This window comes from Corvus kubaryi, unplaced genomic scaffold, assembly GCF_017639235.1.
Source record: "Corvus kubaryi isolate FWS band 111438036 unplaced genomic scaffold, C.kubaryi_AGA036_p1.0 37237, whole genome shotgun sequence".
NCBI classification, from domain to species: Eukaryota; Metazoa; Chordata; class Aves; order Passeriformes; family Corvidae; genus Corvus; species Corvus kubaryi.
In genome coordinates, this window is record NW_024581068.1 from 57,494 (window position 1) to 71,450 (window position 13,957).

A 13,957-nucleotide genomic window follows, 5' to 3' on the forward strand; every position below is an offset into this window, starting at 1 on the left:
CACCAAAAATCCCACTGGGAATGGGGCTGTTCATGCAGGACGTGGATGGTCCAGTCCTGCCCACCCCTGTCCTTGCTGCAGCCCGGTCTGCTCTGGGGAAAACCCCTGAGGAAGGGGAGCTACAGGGCAAGGAATGAGGGAATGTGAGTTTGTAACACCCAGAGCTGCCCTGTGGAGCACGGAAAGGTTTGAGCGTCCCAGAGCGCTGACTCAAACTCCCCTAGAGGTAATGGAATTTATATTTATTTAACAGTAACATACAGTATATAAATAGGGTAAATACTTTAAAATATACAATATTTCACATTCGAACATTCGGTCAAAGAAAGGCAACTCTACGTGTGTAGCTAAAACCGGAATCAAAGGAGCAATGCACAGAGAAAGAAGCCAGTGGTGGGAGCAGGCCAGGGCTGGAGATCTGGGATTACACAGGGACTACAGGAGTACAGAGCTGCCAGGCCGGGGCTGGGCACCGAGGGAGAGGCCACGGGAGCTTCCATGCGATGCTTTAGGGACTGGGCTGTCCCCAGGAGGGGCTGGATGTGCCCACCCAGCCCTGCCCTGCTCCCACCACGCACAGGGGGAAGGGAGAGAGGGCAGGACCCCACTGCAGCCAGGCTGGGGGGGCTCACTGCACACACGGGACACAGGAGACATTCCCTGGGAGGCGGCACTGGGATCCCACAGCCTGGGGCCAAGCTGTGGGTGATGCTGCAGGATCCCCAGCTCTGTGAGCCACGCAGGAGCTGCCCCTTCAGCTCAGGGGCACTGCTGAGCCCCTCACGCAGGGAATGTCTGATGAACCCCGGCTGATCCCACAGAACCCAGGCCTGGTGCTTCCCTGAGCAGGGCTGGCCCTGCCTCGGCTCTGCAAACCCAGCTGGGCTACACCCAGGCAGGGAAAAGCCAATTCCCACCGAGGTGTCCACAGGCCCAGCCCAGCTGTGCATCAAACCTGTGTCCAAACCCAACAAACACTGGGGGTGCCCAGAGCCCTGCCCAGCACTGCCAGCCCCTCACACCACACCACAGCAGCTTCCAGTGCCCTCCCTGTGGACACTCCCTGGCTGCCTGTGCTGTGACCCTGGTGCAGAGGTGGCTCCCACACCACACCACACTGACCAAATCCTTCCTGTCCCTTCCTCCCAGCCCCCACACACAAATCCCAGCTGACACCACCTCCCCCTGCTGCTCTGCTCTTCCCTTTGGAGCTTCCTGCTGCTGGAGCCCACTGTGAACCAGAACGATTGTGCCACGCTGAGCTCCAGCCCTGCAGCTGGAGCGCTTCCCCATCTCTCTCCTCACCCACCAGCCCTGGGGCCATTCCGGCCCCTCCACACCGAAATTCCTGAGAGCTGCAGCACCACCAAGGTCCTGCAGGGCCATGCGTGCTGCTGCACAACCCTCGGCATCGGTTCCTCCCTCAGAGACTCCCTCAGGAACAGCAGCTTTTCACCTTTGCTCAGGGAGTTGCCGACTCCCCATCCCTGGCAGTGCCCAGGATCAGGCTGGATGGGGCTTGGAGCAGCCTGGCCTCGTGAGAGATTCCCTGCCCGTGGCAAGGGAGGTGGGACAAGAGTCCAGGCCCCCTCCAACCCAAACCCAGGGTCCAGCTCCCACTCCCGTGAGTTCATCTGCACAACTTGCAAATAATCCCAACAATCCCCACCTCCCCGTGGATCCACCGTTCCCACTCCCTTTAATGAACTTCCAGGCAGGAAACCCTTCCCAGGCAGCTTTCCCCGTGGGGAGCAGCCCAGGTTTGGAATCCCACCCTTCCAAGAGGAAGCAGGAATAAAGCTGATCGGGAATTTCTGACCGGGGAAGCCACCCACAGGCAGAGCTGCAGCTGCTGCCGCTGCTCCTCTCGCAGCCACTCCGTGGAACTGCTTTGCCCTCCAGTGCCCACATCCAGCACTTACACCCTCGGGAAAAGCCCAGATCTGCCCCAAAGCTGGGCCTGCAGCAAAGCTTTGCCCCGCTAATTACACCAGAGGAGGAAGGAAAGGTTTAAAGCAGACGAGCAGGAGACTAAAGACCCACCAGAGAAATTTCTCACTATGAACAGAGCACACCTTTGTAATATTTATCAACACTGTCACTTCTGCCTGTGACCCAACAGCCACGACAAGGGATTTTGGCAATGGGCAGGGAGAATCCAGCTGGTCCCAGGGCAAACCAAACCCTGGCACTCCCACCCTGCTCCCACGGCTGCTCCTGACAGGGGCCTCACTTTGCCCCGCTGAACTCAGGCAAACCCTCATGAAACACAGCCCAAACACTGCCCCTGGGCAAGGCCAGATGGAAGCACCTCCTTTCTCCTCTGCAGTTTCTGTATCAGGGGCTTGGACCAATATTGGTTCTGTCGACAGAAAATAAACCCCTGCCTAATTCAAGCTGGAAGGGAACAGTCTCCACAACCAGGAAAATCTGTGTGAACCCCAAACCCAATCCTGACCTGGCTCAGTGCAGAACTTTGCCAGCACCAACTGAGAATACTTCATAAAACCAGAGCCTTCTCTGCAGCCTGTGCTTTCCATCAAACACCTGCACTTGGAGTACGACCTTCTGCCCTGTGCCTCCTGCTCAGGGAGACAAAGCAGAGCCCACCACAGTCCCACAGAAATGCAGGGGAGAGGCTGGGACCTGCTCCATGTATTTACACACACATGAGCTCTCTGGTACACTCAGGGTAAACGAAAGCAGTGGCAGAAGCAGAATATGGAGTAAAAACTCTGAATTTGGGGTATTTTCAGGTGGTTTATTTTCTGTCGATGCCAAGCCAGCTCGCAGCAGGTGCAGGTCTCATGTGGGGGGTCTGTGGCTAAAGGTTTATGGCAGCAGCTGCTTGAAAACACCAAGGTACTTCTGTGTGAACTCTCCCTGTCACTCCTTCCCCAGGTTAAAATCACGTAAAGTTTCTCTCTCCCACGCACAAACTATGGAAAGAAAGAAAATCAGAGTCACCTTGTGTTTGGGAACACTGCATGAGGTGTAAATGGGGATATTTTCACTATCTGATCACAAAAAAAAAAAAAAAAGGAAAGTTTTACAATCTTTAGGGCTATCATTTTTAAATAATAAAAAAGTATGACAAAATAAAGGAAAGTACTTCGGTAAAACTTGCAGCTATAAAGTACAAACTATTTCTGACAAGATTCAGTAAGCAAAGCAGGACAGAAGCCTGCAGAGAAATGAACCCAGACTGAAATGCAACACAGACCGTGGTAAACTCAGCAGCACGACTTCTACAACTCAAGTAATGAACAGACATGATCCCTGAAAGAAAACAAAACCCCCAGCTGCAGCTGGAGCCCACCCGGCAACGAACCCGGCTGGAAACTGCTCCCCAGGTTACTTCACATAGCCCAGTGTGGGGTTTCCAACCTTGGAGAAATGAAGAAGTGTGGTTCTTAAAGGTTATTTAACGGGGCAAAACAAACCAAGTTATGTAAAAGTTGTTCTCACTTGGCAGGAATTGCTCAGTGAAACTTCAACGTTCTTTAAAACTTATTTCCTTCCATCAGTTTTGAAGGAATCTGAACCTCCCACACTCCCACACACAACTGCCACTTTCTTGACTCCTCGTCCCCATTCTGTTCCTGGTTTAATTGGTTACAAAAATCTGATTTGCCAAAATATCAGCCCTGAAGGGAGGGAATGTGAGAGGCAGGTGAGAGCAGCTGCAGGTGCAGAGCTGGGCAGAGGAAACAGGGCTGGGTTAGTACAAGATCCTCTTGCAAATACCTTGTGCAAGGAGATTGCCACAGGCTGGGACAATTCCCACTGCACTCCCAGTTGTCCCTGGGGAGGAGGATGGTCCCCAGGGCTGCCACCCTGAGCACAAGGGCCAGGGCAGGGCACAGCCTCCCCTTCCCTGCCAGGCTCTGCATTCCCTGCAAAACCCACTCACAGGGAAAGCTCAGCTCTGCCCACACACCCCAAAGGTTCAGAAGAGTCCACCAGGGGAATCCCACCCTCCTGCTCCACCCAACAGTCCTTCCAAGCCTTAACTCCTTCTCAGCTACAAACCCAAGATTTGCTCATTTGAACCAAAGCTCTATAAATATATTATTAAAAAAAAATAAACCACAAATGCAAACATTTACCAAGAAAGGAAGAAAAGTTACAGTGAAATGAGGCCTTGTTATTGTCTTAAATCAGGCAAGCCAGGAATTCCCTGGAGGAGGCCTGTCTGTTTTCAGTCCTGTTCCAACCACCTCCTGTCTATGCGTCCTCCAGGCTCCCCAAAATTCCCCTGTCCACCAGGTGTGCTTTGAGCGTGTTGAAGATGTGGAGCTGCTGGTCTGGCCTCAGGGTCAGGAACTGCTGGATCAGTTTGCTTGGGTTGGGGCCTCTGCAACGCAAAAGCATCGTCAGCAATGGGGCTCAAGGGCAATTCCATCAGAATAATGGGCTGACATTCACTGCTGTGCTGTCCCTTCCTTCCCAAGGTCTCCCCGGGGAGCCCAACTCCATCTGGGATGTGGAAATGGACTCAAAAGGCACAGGAGGCTGCAACACCCCAAACCCAACCTATCTGAGGAGGATTGTGCATCTTATCAGCAGGTGCTGCCCCTCGGAATTCAAAGCAGCCACATACAGGCACTTCCACAGCTCCCCCAGCACATCCTTTATGCACCCACAGGCTTTTTCCTCTGTGCTTGGCTACAGAATGCTTGTCAGTGCTGCAAAATTAGATTTTCCTGCTCGTTTGACTCTAGAAACCTGTCCAAGATTCACAGAAGGAGCATGGAGGAGTTTCAGTGGGACTGGAATAACAGCAGCCCATGGGAAGTGAGGGTTGTGTTTCCAGCTCTGCTAAAGGTCCTTCCCCTCCTCAAGCTCCGTTTCCTCTGTGTTGTATTTCCAGCTGTTAAATCTATCCAGGAGCACAACTGCCTGTGATTCCCAGCCCTGGCAGTGACAGGAAGCCCCCAGCCCAGCAGGGCCCACGCACCTGATGAAGCTGGCGATGTACACGTTGACAAAGGTGGCCATCAGGTACTGGCAGTCGAAGCGATCCATGATCCCCCCGTGCCCCGGGATGGTGTTGGCAAAGTCCTGTGGGAGCAGAGGGATTGCACTGAGCCCTCCCCAGGACCTCTGCTTGCTTTTGTGCCCCCCCACACTGCACTCACCCCCTGCTCCAGTTCTTCCCAGAAGGCAAAGTCAGACCAAGGAAACATTTTGTTTCACGTCTCCCTGCTTTTGGATGTTGCTCTGTTACTCAAAGGTCAGGGAAGGCAAATGTTTTTCTGCTGCCACCCTGCCTTGCCTTTCAAGGCATCTTAACTGAGCACAGGCTGTTTATATGTAAAACCAGCCTGCAAGACATCAAGGGAAACCTCAGATTGCAAAATTTCCTGGCTGGATCTTCCTTCCTCTACCTGCACCACAGCAGGGTCTAGAATATCACAATTAAAATCTTAAGGTCTCTTTCCTTTTGGTCAAAAAAACCCCAGATCCTGCTCCAGCATCTTATCTGTGACTGAACAAACCTCCCTTCCCTCGGAGCTCTGGGACTGCACCGAGTGGCAGCACCCACTGCATGTTTCCTCCCCAAAACCTCCATGACTTTCTCCATCCTCACCTTGATTTTGAAGGCCCTCTTGAAGCCACTGGCAAAGAAGCCTCCGAAGGGCCCGATGAGGGAGGCGAAGGTGGAGAGGGCGATGCTGTGGATTTGGAAGGGGTACATCCGCACTGTCTTCTGCAGGACAAACAGCACACGGGGGTTCCAGTGAGAACAGCACTGCCTGCCCCTCCTTCTCTGCCCCCCAGGCTTTAGCTCAGTTGGTTTTCACGGGGGTTCATGTCCCACCAGACTTGGGATAATTCCTTTGGTGTCTCAGTCAACAACAGGCACCACTACATTCCCCTTATTTCTGGATGCATCTCTGTCACGTTCCTTCACATCGAAACACAAGCCCTGCTCTTTCCTTAGGGGTCCTACCCCACTAAATGAGACCCAGGGAGCAGAGAGGGTCGTACCCAGCCCACCACAGACTGCAGCACCACGGGGATGTTGTACTCCTGCAGCTGGAACAGCTCGGAGGGCTCGCAGTCCACGGTGAAGCTGTTGGTGTCGTTGTTGAACTCCACGGGGCAGGTGAAGCAGCGGTACCCAGACATCACATAGGACAGCTCCAGGAAAAAGAGACAAAGGAAACACGATCAGTGCTTTCCTCAGGGATTTCTCAGAGGGAGAGGCCATGCAAGGAGATGAGGGAGGAGGGAACCATGCTCCCAGCTTCATTAAGGAGATCACTGCCCTGAGCAGCAGTAATTGGCTGAAGGCAGAGGAAAGGCAGTGAGCAGGCTGCACCCTGAGGTGGAGGGACAGCAACAGCAGCCACAGAGAGGGACATAAAAACGGGGCAAAACACTCCAGGAGTGTGGAATTCCCCACACAGCCCCTGAAATGATGCACAGCACCATCCAACAGCAGCAGAGGGAAAATGGTTAATTATTGTAACGAGCACATCACAGGTTTAACAGGGACTGAAAACTTCCTCCAGCACTTGGCTCCATCAGCAGTGTCTGCACACAGCCAGGGACCACTTCAAACCCTGAGCAGCAAGGAAAGCTGAAATATCTGACAGAGATTCAAGCCTGACTGCATTTTTTAAACAGAATACCGTGACCCTATGAAGGGAAAACTCCAGTGGAGGAAGCACCATGATGGCCACTTACCAGCAATCCAAACAGAACGGTGGAAAAAAATCCTCCAATAAAACCCTCCCAGGTCTTCTTTGGGGAGAGCTGCCAGAGAGAGAGCGAGGGGGATGATTATTGATACACCTCTGCAGTCCTTCCCCACTTGTGAACTGCTGAGGCCAACACAGAGTGCCACCAACCCACAAGTAAGAGTTTGGTCAGAAGCTGACCCCAGAACCTCGGTCTGAAATGGTTCATTCATGGTTGGACTTGATCTTTCCAACCTAAATGGTTCAGTGATTTAGTTTTATAGCCTCAAAGACTGGGATGCACACCAGGTTTAATCTAGAGGCTTGCTTCAGACCCATAAGAGGCCACAAAGCAGGAGCTGGGGGAGCTGGGGGACCCAAAGGAACCAAAATTGGCATTTTGTCCCCCAAAGTGTCCCAAACCTTGATGAGCGGCGTGCGGCCGAAGAAGAACCCGAACATGTAGGCCATGATGTCATTGCAGATCACACAGGAGATGGGGACAATGAACCTGCAGGGGACAAGGGTCAAACCATCATCACACAACTCCAGGGCTCAGTGAGCAGCTGCCACCACAAGGCACTTTGCAGTGCCACCACACCAACGTCCCCTCCTCCAGTGCAGTGCAAGGAACAACCACGGGAAGCTCTGAGGGGAATCTGAGGGTTTCTCCAGTGCTCTGGACTAAAAAGCAGCTTGTGTGCCCACAGTGGCCTGTTTGCAGCACATTTTTCTTAGCCACCCTCAGCAGGGTGTTGGACTCTCCCCTCCTGACCTCCTGTGGAAGTATTTCCTGCATTTTGGCAGTCAGCAGGAGGGTCCCAGCACACTCCGGGCTGGTTGGAACACACTGAGGAACGTGAGCCCCAAAGTGGCCAGAATTCATTCCTGGCCCTGCTGGTTTTGGCAGGACCACCAAAGGGGCCTCCCCTGTGCACAGCAGCTGCACTGAGGTGGCAGCAGCCCCTTCCTGCCTTTCAGTGCTGAAGCCCCACAGGAGCAGCACCTCCCTGGCCATTCGGGCTGTGGGTATCAGCAGAAAGCACCCACCCAGCCCCAATGCCACCTGAAAGGTCCCTGCACCCCACAGCAAGTTTACAAAATTCTCCTTTGCAACATCTCTCTACATGCTGAAGTGGCACAAAGCAAGTCCCAAGTCTCTGAGGACTCACTCAATGTTTTGCTGCTCTGAACAGGCTGGTCCCTCACAGGAAGCACCTTCTCCTTGCTTGGCTATTTGTTTTTGTGAGAGAAGTTTTAACTCAAAACTGAATTTTGAGATTAAAAAAATGAGGTATTAGGAATTTAATCCTACTGTAATGGTGGTGAGGCCCTGGCACAGGTTGCCCAGAGAGGTTCTGGACTCCCCCATCCCTGGAAGTGTCCGAGGTCAGGCTGGAGAGGGCTTGGAGCAAGCTGGGATAGCGGAAGGTGTCCCATGGCAGGGGTGGCACTGGATGATCACTAAAGCCCCTTCCATCCCAAACCAGTCTGGGATGCTGTGAAAACACAGCTTTTTCAGGCTGCAGAAACCAAAGCAGCTCAGGAGGCAGAGCAAACTCACCAGATCATTCCTTCAAACAGGTTGTGGATGATGAGGTGTGACTGGGTAACAACAATCAGCAACGTCACGTGGGTCCAGCCAAACTGGAAGAGAGCAGAGCACATTGTCCAGCCTGCCCAGAGCCACTGCCAGCACTGCCCAGCTCAGGTGCTCAGAGCTCCTCAGAACAGCTCAAGCACGAGGGTACCAGGGCACTTCACCCGTAGAAAACTCATTTATTATCTACTGTTTGTTAACCAGTCAAATAAACAGAATGAGCTGTCTTGTACTGAGTTATTTTGGCACCATGGGGTTAACACTGGCCTGGCATCTCCACAGGCCCCGAGTTTAACCTCACCAAGACCTGAATTTAACCTCACCAGGCCCCAGACTTTAACCTCACCAGGCCCCAGACTTTAACCTCACCAAGACCTGAATTTAACCTCACCAGGCCCCAGATTTTAACCTCACCAGGACCTGAATTTTAACCTCACCATGTAGAACTGGAGGCGATAGTGTTTCTTCACCAGACTCAAGACAAACATGCAGAAACCTGAGGAGAGACAGAAGGAAAGTCAGTGGTGGGAATGTGCCTTCAACAGTCAGAAATACTTTTGGGCCACGATATTGCACAGCTGCTGGAGGTTCTACTTGAATAAAGCAGCACTGTGGAGTGGGAAAAGCACTGCTGTGGAAGTCACACCAAGCAGCACTTGGACAGATGAACAACCTGGCTGTCCCAGGAAGATTATGGAGTTTTCTCCTCCAGAACCTCATGGAAAAGATTTGCCAGCACAACTCTCCCCATGCAGCCCAGTTACAGCATCCCTGGGGAGCAGAGATGATCCTGCACTGGACACAGCACTCCAGGCAGGAGATTTCTTCCCTCCATCCCCGACATTAATCAAGGTGGTGCCCACCTGTCAGGTAGAGGGCGAAGGAAATGAAGCGATGGTATTTGCTGAGGATCCTCAGGGGCTCCTCCCTCTGCACCAGGGTGAAGAAATAATCTGTCACCGTCTCGCCGTAGAAGAAATAATTCACACACAGCAGGAAGTACCTGGGGAGGGTGGGAATCTCGTCAGCAGGAGCCCCAAAAGGCTCCTGAAGTGGCTGATCCCTGAGGTCCTGGCACTGCTCTAGGATGCTGCCAACAGGTTTTGCTTCTGCCAGCCAGAGCTGCCTCCCCCAGTTCGGAAATGTCACCTTCCTTCCAAGGAGTGGCTGCACCTCTGAGCCCCGCTCTGGGATGGGTCACAGCTGGCATTTGGGGTTGGCCGTGATGCACAAAGACTCTGTCTTTAGGTGGCACTGCTCAACTGGCCTCTGCTTCCCAAAATCCCACACCCTGTGCATCCCAAAACCACTCACCTGCTCCATACCTCACAGAGCCACCTTTTTGGAGCCCACTTTTGGGGCTTCTGTGCCCCAAAAGCCCCACTCCTGCACTCTCCACAGCCCTTATGTAGTGACACGACAAGGGGGAATGGCCTTGAGCTGAAGGAGGGCAGGGTTAGCTGGGATATTGGGAAGGAATTCCTCCCTGTGAGGGTGGGCAGGCCCTGGCACAGGGTGCCCAGAGCAGCTGTGGCTGCCCCTGGATCCCTGGCAGTGCCCCAGGCCAGGTTGGACGGGGCTGGGAGCAGCCTGGGACAGTGGGAAGTGTCCCTGCCCATGGCAGGGGTGGCACTGGGTAGGCTTAAAGGTCCCTTCTAAGCCAGTCCATCCTGGGATTCTGTGATTTTCCTTTACAAGTGCTGCCAGCACAGGTCACTGTCAGCACACAGCAGCCCAGGGCCTGTGGCTGTGTCCCCTGGGTGCCGCAGGGGAGGTGTCAGTGCTGCACACAGGGATGGGGAGCAGCCCCTCACTCACCAGCTGAGTGTCCTGAACCAGGGCAGGTCGTAGGAGTGGTACACGTTGTAGCCAATGGTGATGATCTCGTGGAAACATTTGATCTGGACACACATCACCTGCACAGAAAACACATCCAGGCACTGTAATTCCTGTTGGTTAAACACCTCTTCCCTTGAGGAGACAAAAACCAAGCACGTGCAGAGCAAAAGGTCCTTCAGCAACTGCAGGACCCTCCCAACCCCACGTGGGAAGCTCAGGATGTCGTTTTCCCCTCCTCTTTCCTCTGCCAAGGAGGTTTCTAAAAACTCCTCGTGTTAGTTCCAACTGCAGCCAAATACTGACCAGCAGATTCCTCCCGGGTTTCCTCCATGGAGAGAGGAATCCAGGACCTCTAGGACACGAGGTCCTGAGCTCCCCACGCCAGCAGTGTCCCAGCAACTTCCCCCCGCTGCAGTGAAGGTCAGGACACCTCTCTGGAGCACTTACTATTGTCATTAAGACCATGGGGCCCAGGTAGATGATGATGAAGAAGAAGGTGATCATCGCCAGCGTGAGGATGCCTCTCACCCACCAATTCTTCCATCTGGGCCATGGAGAAGGAAAACATCAGAGAAGGACAAGACAAAGCAAAGCAGACAAACAGTACTGTGCTCTCTGTGTGTCACAGGAAGGAAATTGAGCCCTGGAAACCCCAAGCTTCCTCTCAGCGGTGCAGAGAGACCTTGATGTGCTGATAAAGGCCTCGCTGCAGCAGCTGCACTTCAGCCCCACTAAATGCAGAAAGCTTTACCCAGGTGCTGAGCACCTCCCAGGGCACTGGAACGGGACAGAGCAGCCTCTGCTCCTGTTCTGCTGCAGCTTTCCCACACCTTGGACAAGCTGCAGGATAAATTCAAATAAAGTGGGGACCACTCCCCCTCTCTGCACTGCTTCCTGTGAGGAGAGATGGCCCCTGTCATGTTGTACCCTCACTGCTTTCCTTCTGTGAGCCTCTCCCACCCTCACAGCACACTAGGAAAGACACTTTCCTTCTGCTGTGACATAAACAAGACACTTTCCTCCCAAGCAGTTTGTGGAGAATATCCCTGGCTTGTTCCTAAATCCTGTCCTTGTCAGTGCAATTCCTCAAGCATTCCTGCAGAACTCAGTCACAGCAGTGGCTAAAAGCCCCCGCAGCTCAAACCTTTGCTGTGAGCGCTGCCAAAGCCACCCACGAGCTCTGTGGGCCTGCCCCACCGAGGCCCAGACCTGCCAGGACCCAGCAGGCAGCGAGAGCCCCCCAGCACTGCTCTGCCCCCTCCTTTCCCACCCAAAGCCCTGACCCTGCTGCTTCCCACGGCCCCAGGGGCTGGGAGAGGCTGGGGAGCTGCTCCTTCAGCTTCCAGCAGCCCCCACTGGGAGAGCACAGGGGAGGATGCTCAGGGAGGGTTACCTCGAGGACAGGCTGGAGAGAGCCCTGTTCAGCACCTCTGGAGTGTCATCCGACGTCGGCACTGCGGACGAGCCCCCGAAGTCGGATTTGCTCTCGCTGTCTGACGCTGTCTCTCCATCCAGCTTGTTCTCAGACTCTGACTCCTGCAGGTCAAAGAGAGCCAAGGAGCTTCAGCAGCCACTCGGAAGGACCCTGGGCCAGCGCGCTGGCTCCAACACTTACCACCCTTCTGCTTCGGCACAAGAGAGGGAGGAGAAGAAAATATTCTGGGTGTTACACAGGGTTAAACCCATGAGAAACATCCTCAGGTGTTTTAGGTGGCGTCCAGGAGGGGTTGGATGGTCCCTCAGCTTCAGCAGCAGGCACAGAGAAGGGCCTGTTCCCCCTGCACAGCTACAGATGCCCCGCAGTTGATTAATGAGAATTTCCAAGAGAGCAGCAAGTGCTCCGGGGCTTGTTAGCAGGAAGTTTTACAAGGTCCCAATCCCCAGGCAGATCTCAAAGAATGTAACACTGCCCAAATTAACCAGGAAGAAAGGCCTCCAAGTGGACAGGCTCAAGGCTTCCGGACAGACTTCTGAAATGCTGACTACTTGAGGACACTAAAAATAACACCGAGCCCATCCTCAGGCAGCTGAAGAGGAAGAGCCTGGCTTATCACCCTGGCCCAACCATCCCCTCTGGCCACAGAGGAAACCCGAGGTGCTGGAGAGGGACACACGTGCTCTGTGTTTTCCCTGCCCCTTGGACTGCTCCAGCACCCAGCCCCGAGCAAAGTCCTGTGTTTAGGGGTAAATAAACACAGGAGAGGCCGCTTACTGAAGGCTCTGCACCAGCCCAGGGGTGGGAAGGGGATTTCAGGTGAGTCCTGGCTCTTCCCAGTGGCAGTTTTCACTCTGACCCAGCTCCTGAACAGAGGACAAACCCACAGCTCCACGTTTTGCCCCTCGCTTCAGCTGCACGGCTTCACCCTGCTCCTCGCTCCTGGAAGCAAGGAAGGAAAGGGCCACACCCTGGGGAGCATCCAGGCAAGGCAGAGTCCACACACTTGGCCTCAGCCCACAGGCGATCTGAAAACTCCAGGAGAAGTGAGTGTGCCTGCAGGAAAAGCACAGCGGGAGCTGAGGTGACAAATGCTGGGAGCTCTGCAAACAAAGAGACTTCATCCCTTGGGGCTGCCAGGCAGCGCTGCCCAGCTCCAGAACAACCAGATCTGCTGGGGCTGGCTGGGTGCAGTTCATGGCTGGGGGTATTTGGAGTTCAGTAGAGCAGGAAGGCTGGAGCTGCTCCCTTATTTAAAGCAGAAAAAGGTAATTACTCCCCCAGCTGGAACGTGTCAATGGCTGCAGGCCAGGATCTTAAATCAGACAAGGACAGTGAGGCACTGGCAGGTGGAGGCAGCTAAAAATACATTGGTGATGTCAGAGATTATTCCCAGGGATGAGCAGAGCTCCAGCCACAGCAGCACCCAGTGTCACCTCCTCCCTATCTTCCTCCACGCTCCTTCTTCCCATTCATCCACTGGGAAGGAAGAGTTTGGGTTTGCTTTCAACCCAACACCTCTGCCAGCACTCACACAGGTTCAGGGAGCTAGCAGTGAAATGCAACCTGGCTTTTTTTTTCAGCTGTTTTTTAACTGACCCATAAAATCCACTTGGACCTCAGATTTTGGAGAGATTTAGTGCCATTTAGACACTCAAATCCATAAGGCAGCTGCAAATGGCAGCAGGCAAAGAGACTGGAAATGATAAAACTCCCTGGAAACCACAGATCTGGCATCTTTGAGCACAGCACAGGTCAGGTTTTGGGCAATCTGTGCTCTGTATTTAGCTACAGCCTCTGTTCCCATTGCAATGCTTTCTCCAATAAAAGGATTCTCTGCAGAATTCCCCTGGGAGCAATCGAAATAGCTGCAACCAGAGGAAAATCAGCTTCTCCTCTGTACAGGCTAAACTGAAAATCCCCAAGCACATTTCTCATGCAGTCCCGGTGTCCCTCACCCCACACAAGCCGCCAAAGGCTGGTAAAAGGAGCAGCATCCCTGTGTTTCACTCCCCAAAGTGCAGAGCACGCAAATCATTCCTGCCTGGGGCCAACAGGAGCAGAAGCTTCACAAAGTGCTGAGAGACCAAAAGGAAGGGAAGGAGCACCTGTGCCTTCCTCACTTCCAGTCCTGGCCAAGAATGGGAAAGAAAAGCTCAAGGACTGAGGAATTTGATGGTGCAACCGAGCTGATGTCCTGATCCCTGCAGTGCCCGATCCCTGCCACATCCTGATCCCTCTCACAGCATGATCCCTGCTGTGCCTGATCCCTGCCACATCCTGATCCCTGCCACATCCTGATCCCTCTCACAGCATGATCCCTGCCACAGCCTGATCCCTGCCACAGCCTGATCCCTGCCACAGCCTGATCCCTCTCACAGCATGATCCCTGCC

At 53.7% G+C, this 13,957-nt stretch overlaps 1 protein-coding gene across 1 annotated transcript in view; it reads right to left on the bottom strand.

Annotated features, from left to right (window-relative positions):
* Positions 1-227: 227 nt before the first annotated feature.
* The window catches only part of CDS2 (CDP-diacylglycerol synthase 2), a 22,587-nt gene continuing 8,857 nt past the window's right edge, over positions 228-13,957 (bottom strand). The window contains exons 2-13 of the mRNA XM_042023140.1: positions 11,522-11,664; positions 10,576-10,672; positions 10,108-10,205; positions 9,153-9,292; positions 8,727-8,785; positions 8,254-8,336; positions 7,113-7,200; positions 6,697-6,765; positions 5,995-6,147; positions 5,594-5,713; positions 4,961-5,064; positions 228-4,357 (exon numbers count right to left, since the gene is read on the bottom strand). Of these exons, the coding sequence (XP_041879074.1) occupies positions 4,228-4,357; positions 4,961-5,064; positions 5,594-5,713; positions 5,995-6,147; positions 6,697-6,765; positions 7,113-7,200; positions 8,254-8,336; positions 8,727-8,785; positions 9,153-9,292; positions 10,108-10,205; positions 10,576-10,632 (1,101 nt within the window). The 5' untranslated portion in view covers positions 10,633-10,672; positions 11,522-11,664 and the 3' untranslated portion in view covers positions 228-4,227. The remainder of the gene's footprint in view (positions 4,358-4,960; positions 5,065-5,593; positions 5,714-5,994; positions 6,148-6,696; positions 6,766-7,112; positions 7,201-8,253; positions 8,337-8,726; positions 8,786-9,152; positions 9,293-10,107; positions 10,206-10,575; positions 10,673-11,521; positions 11,665-13,957) is intronic.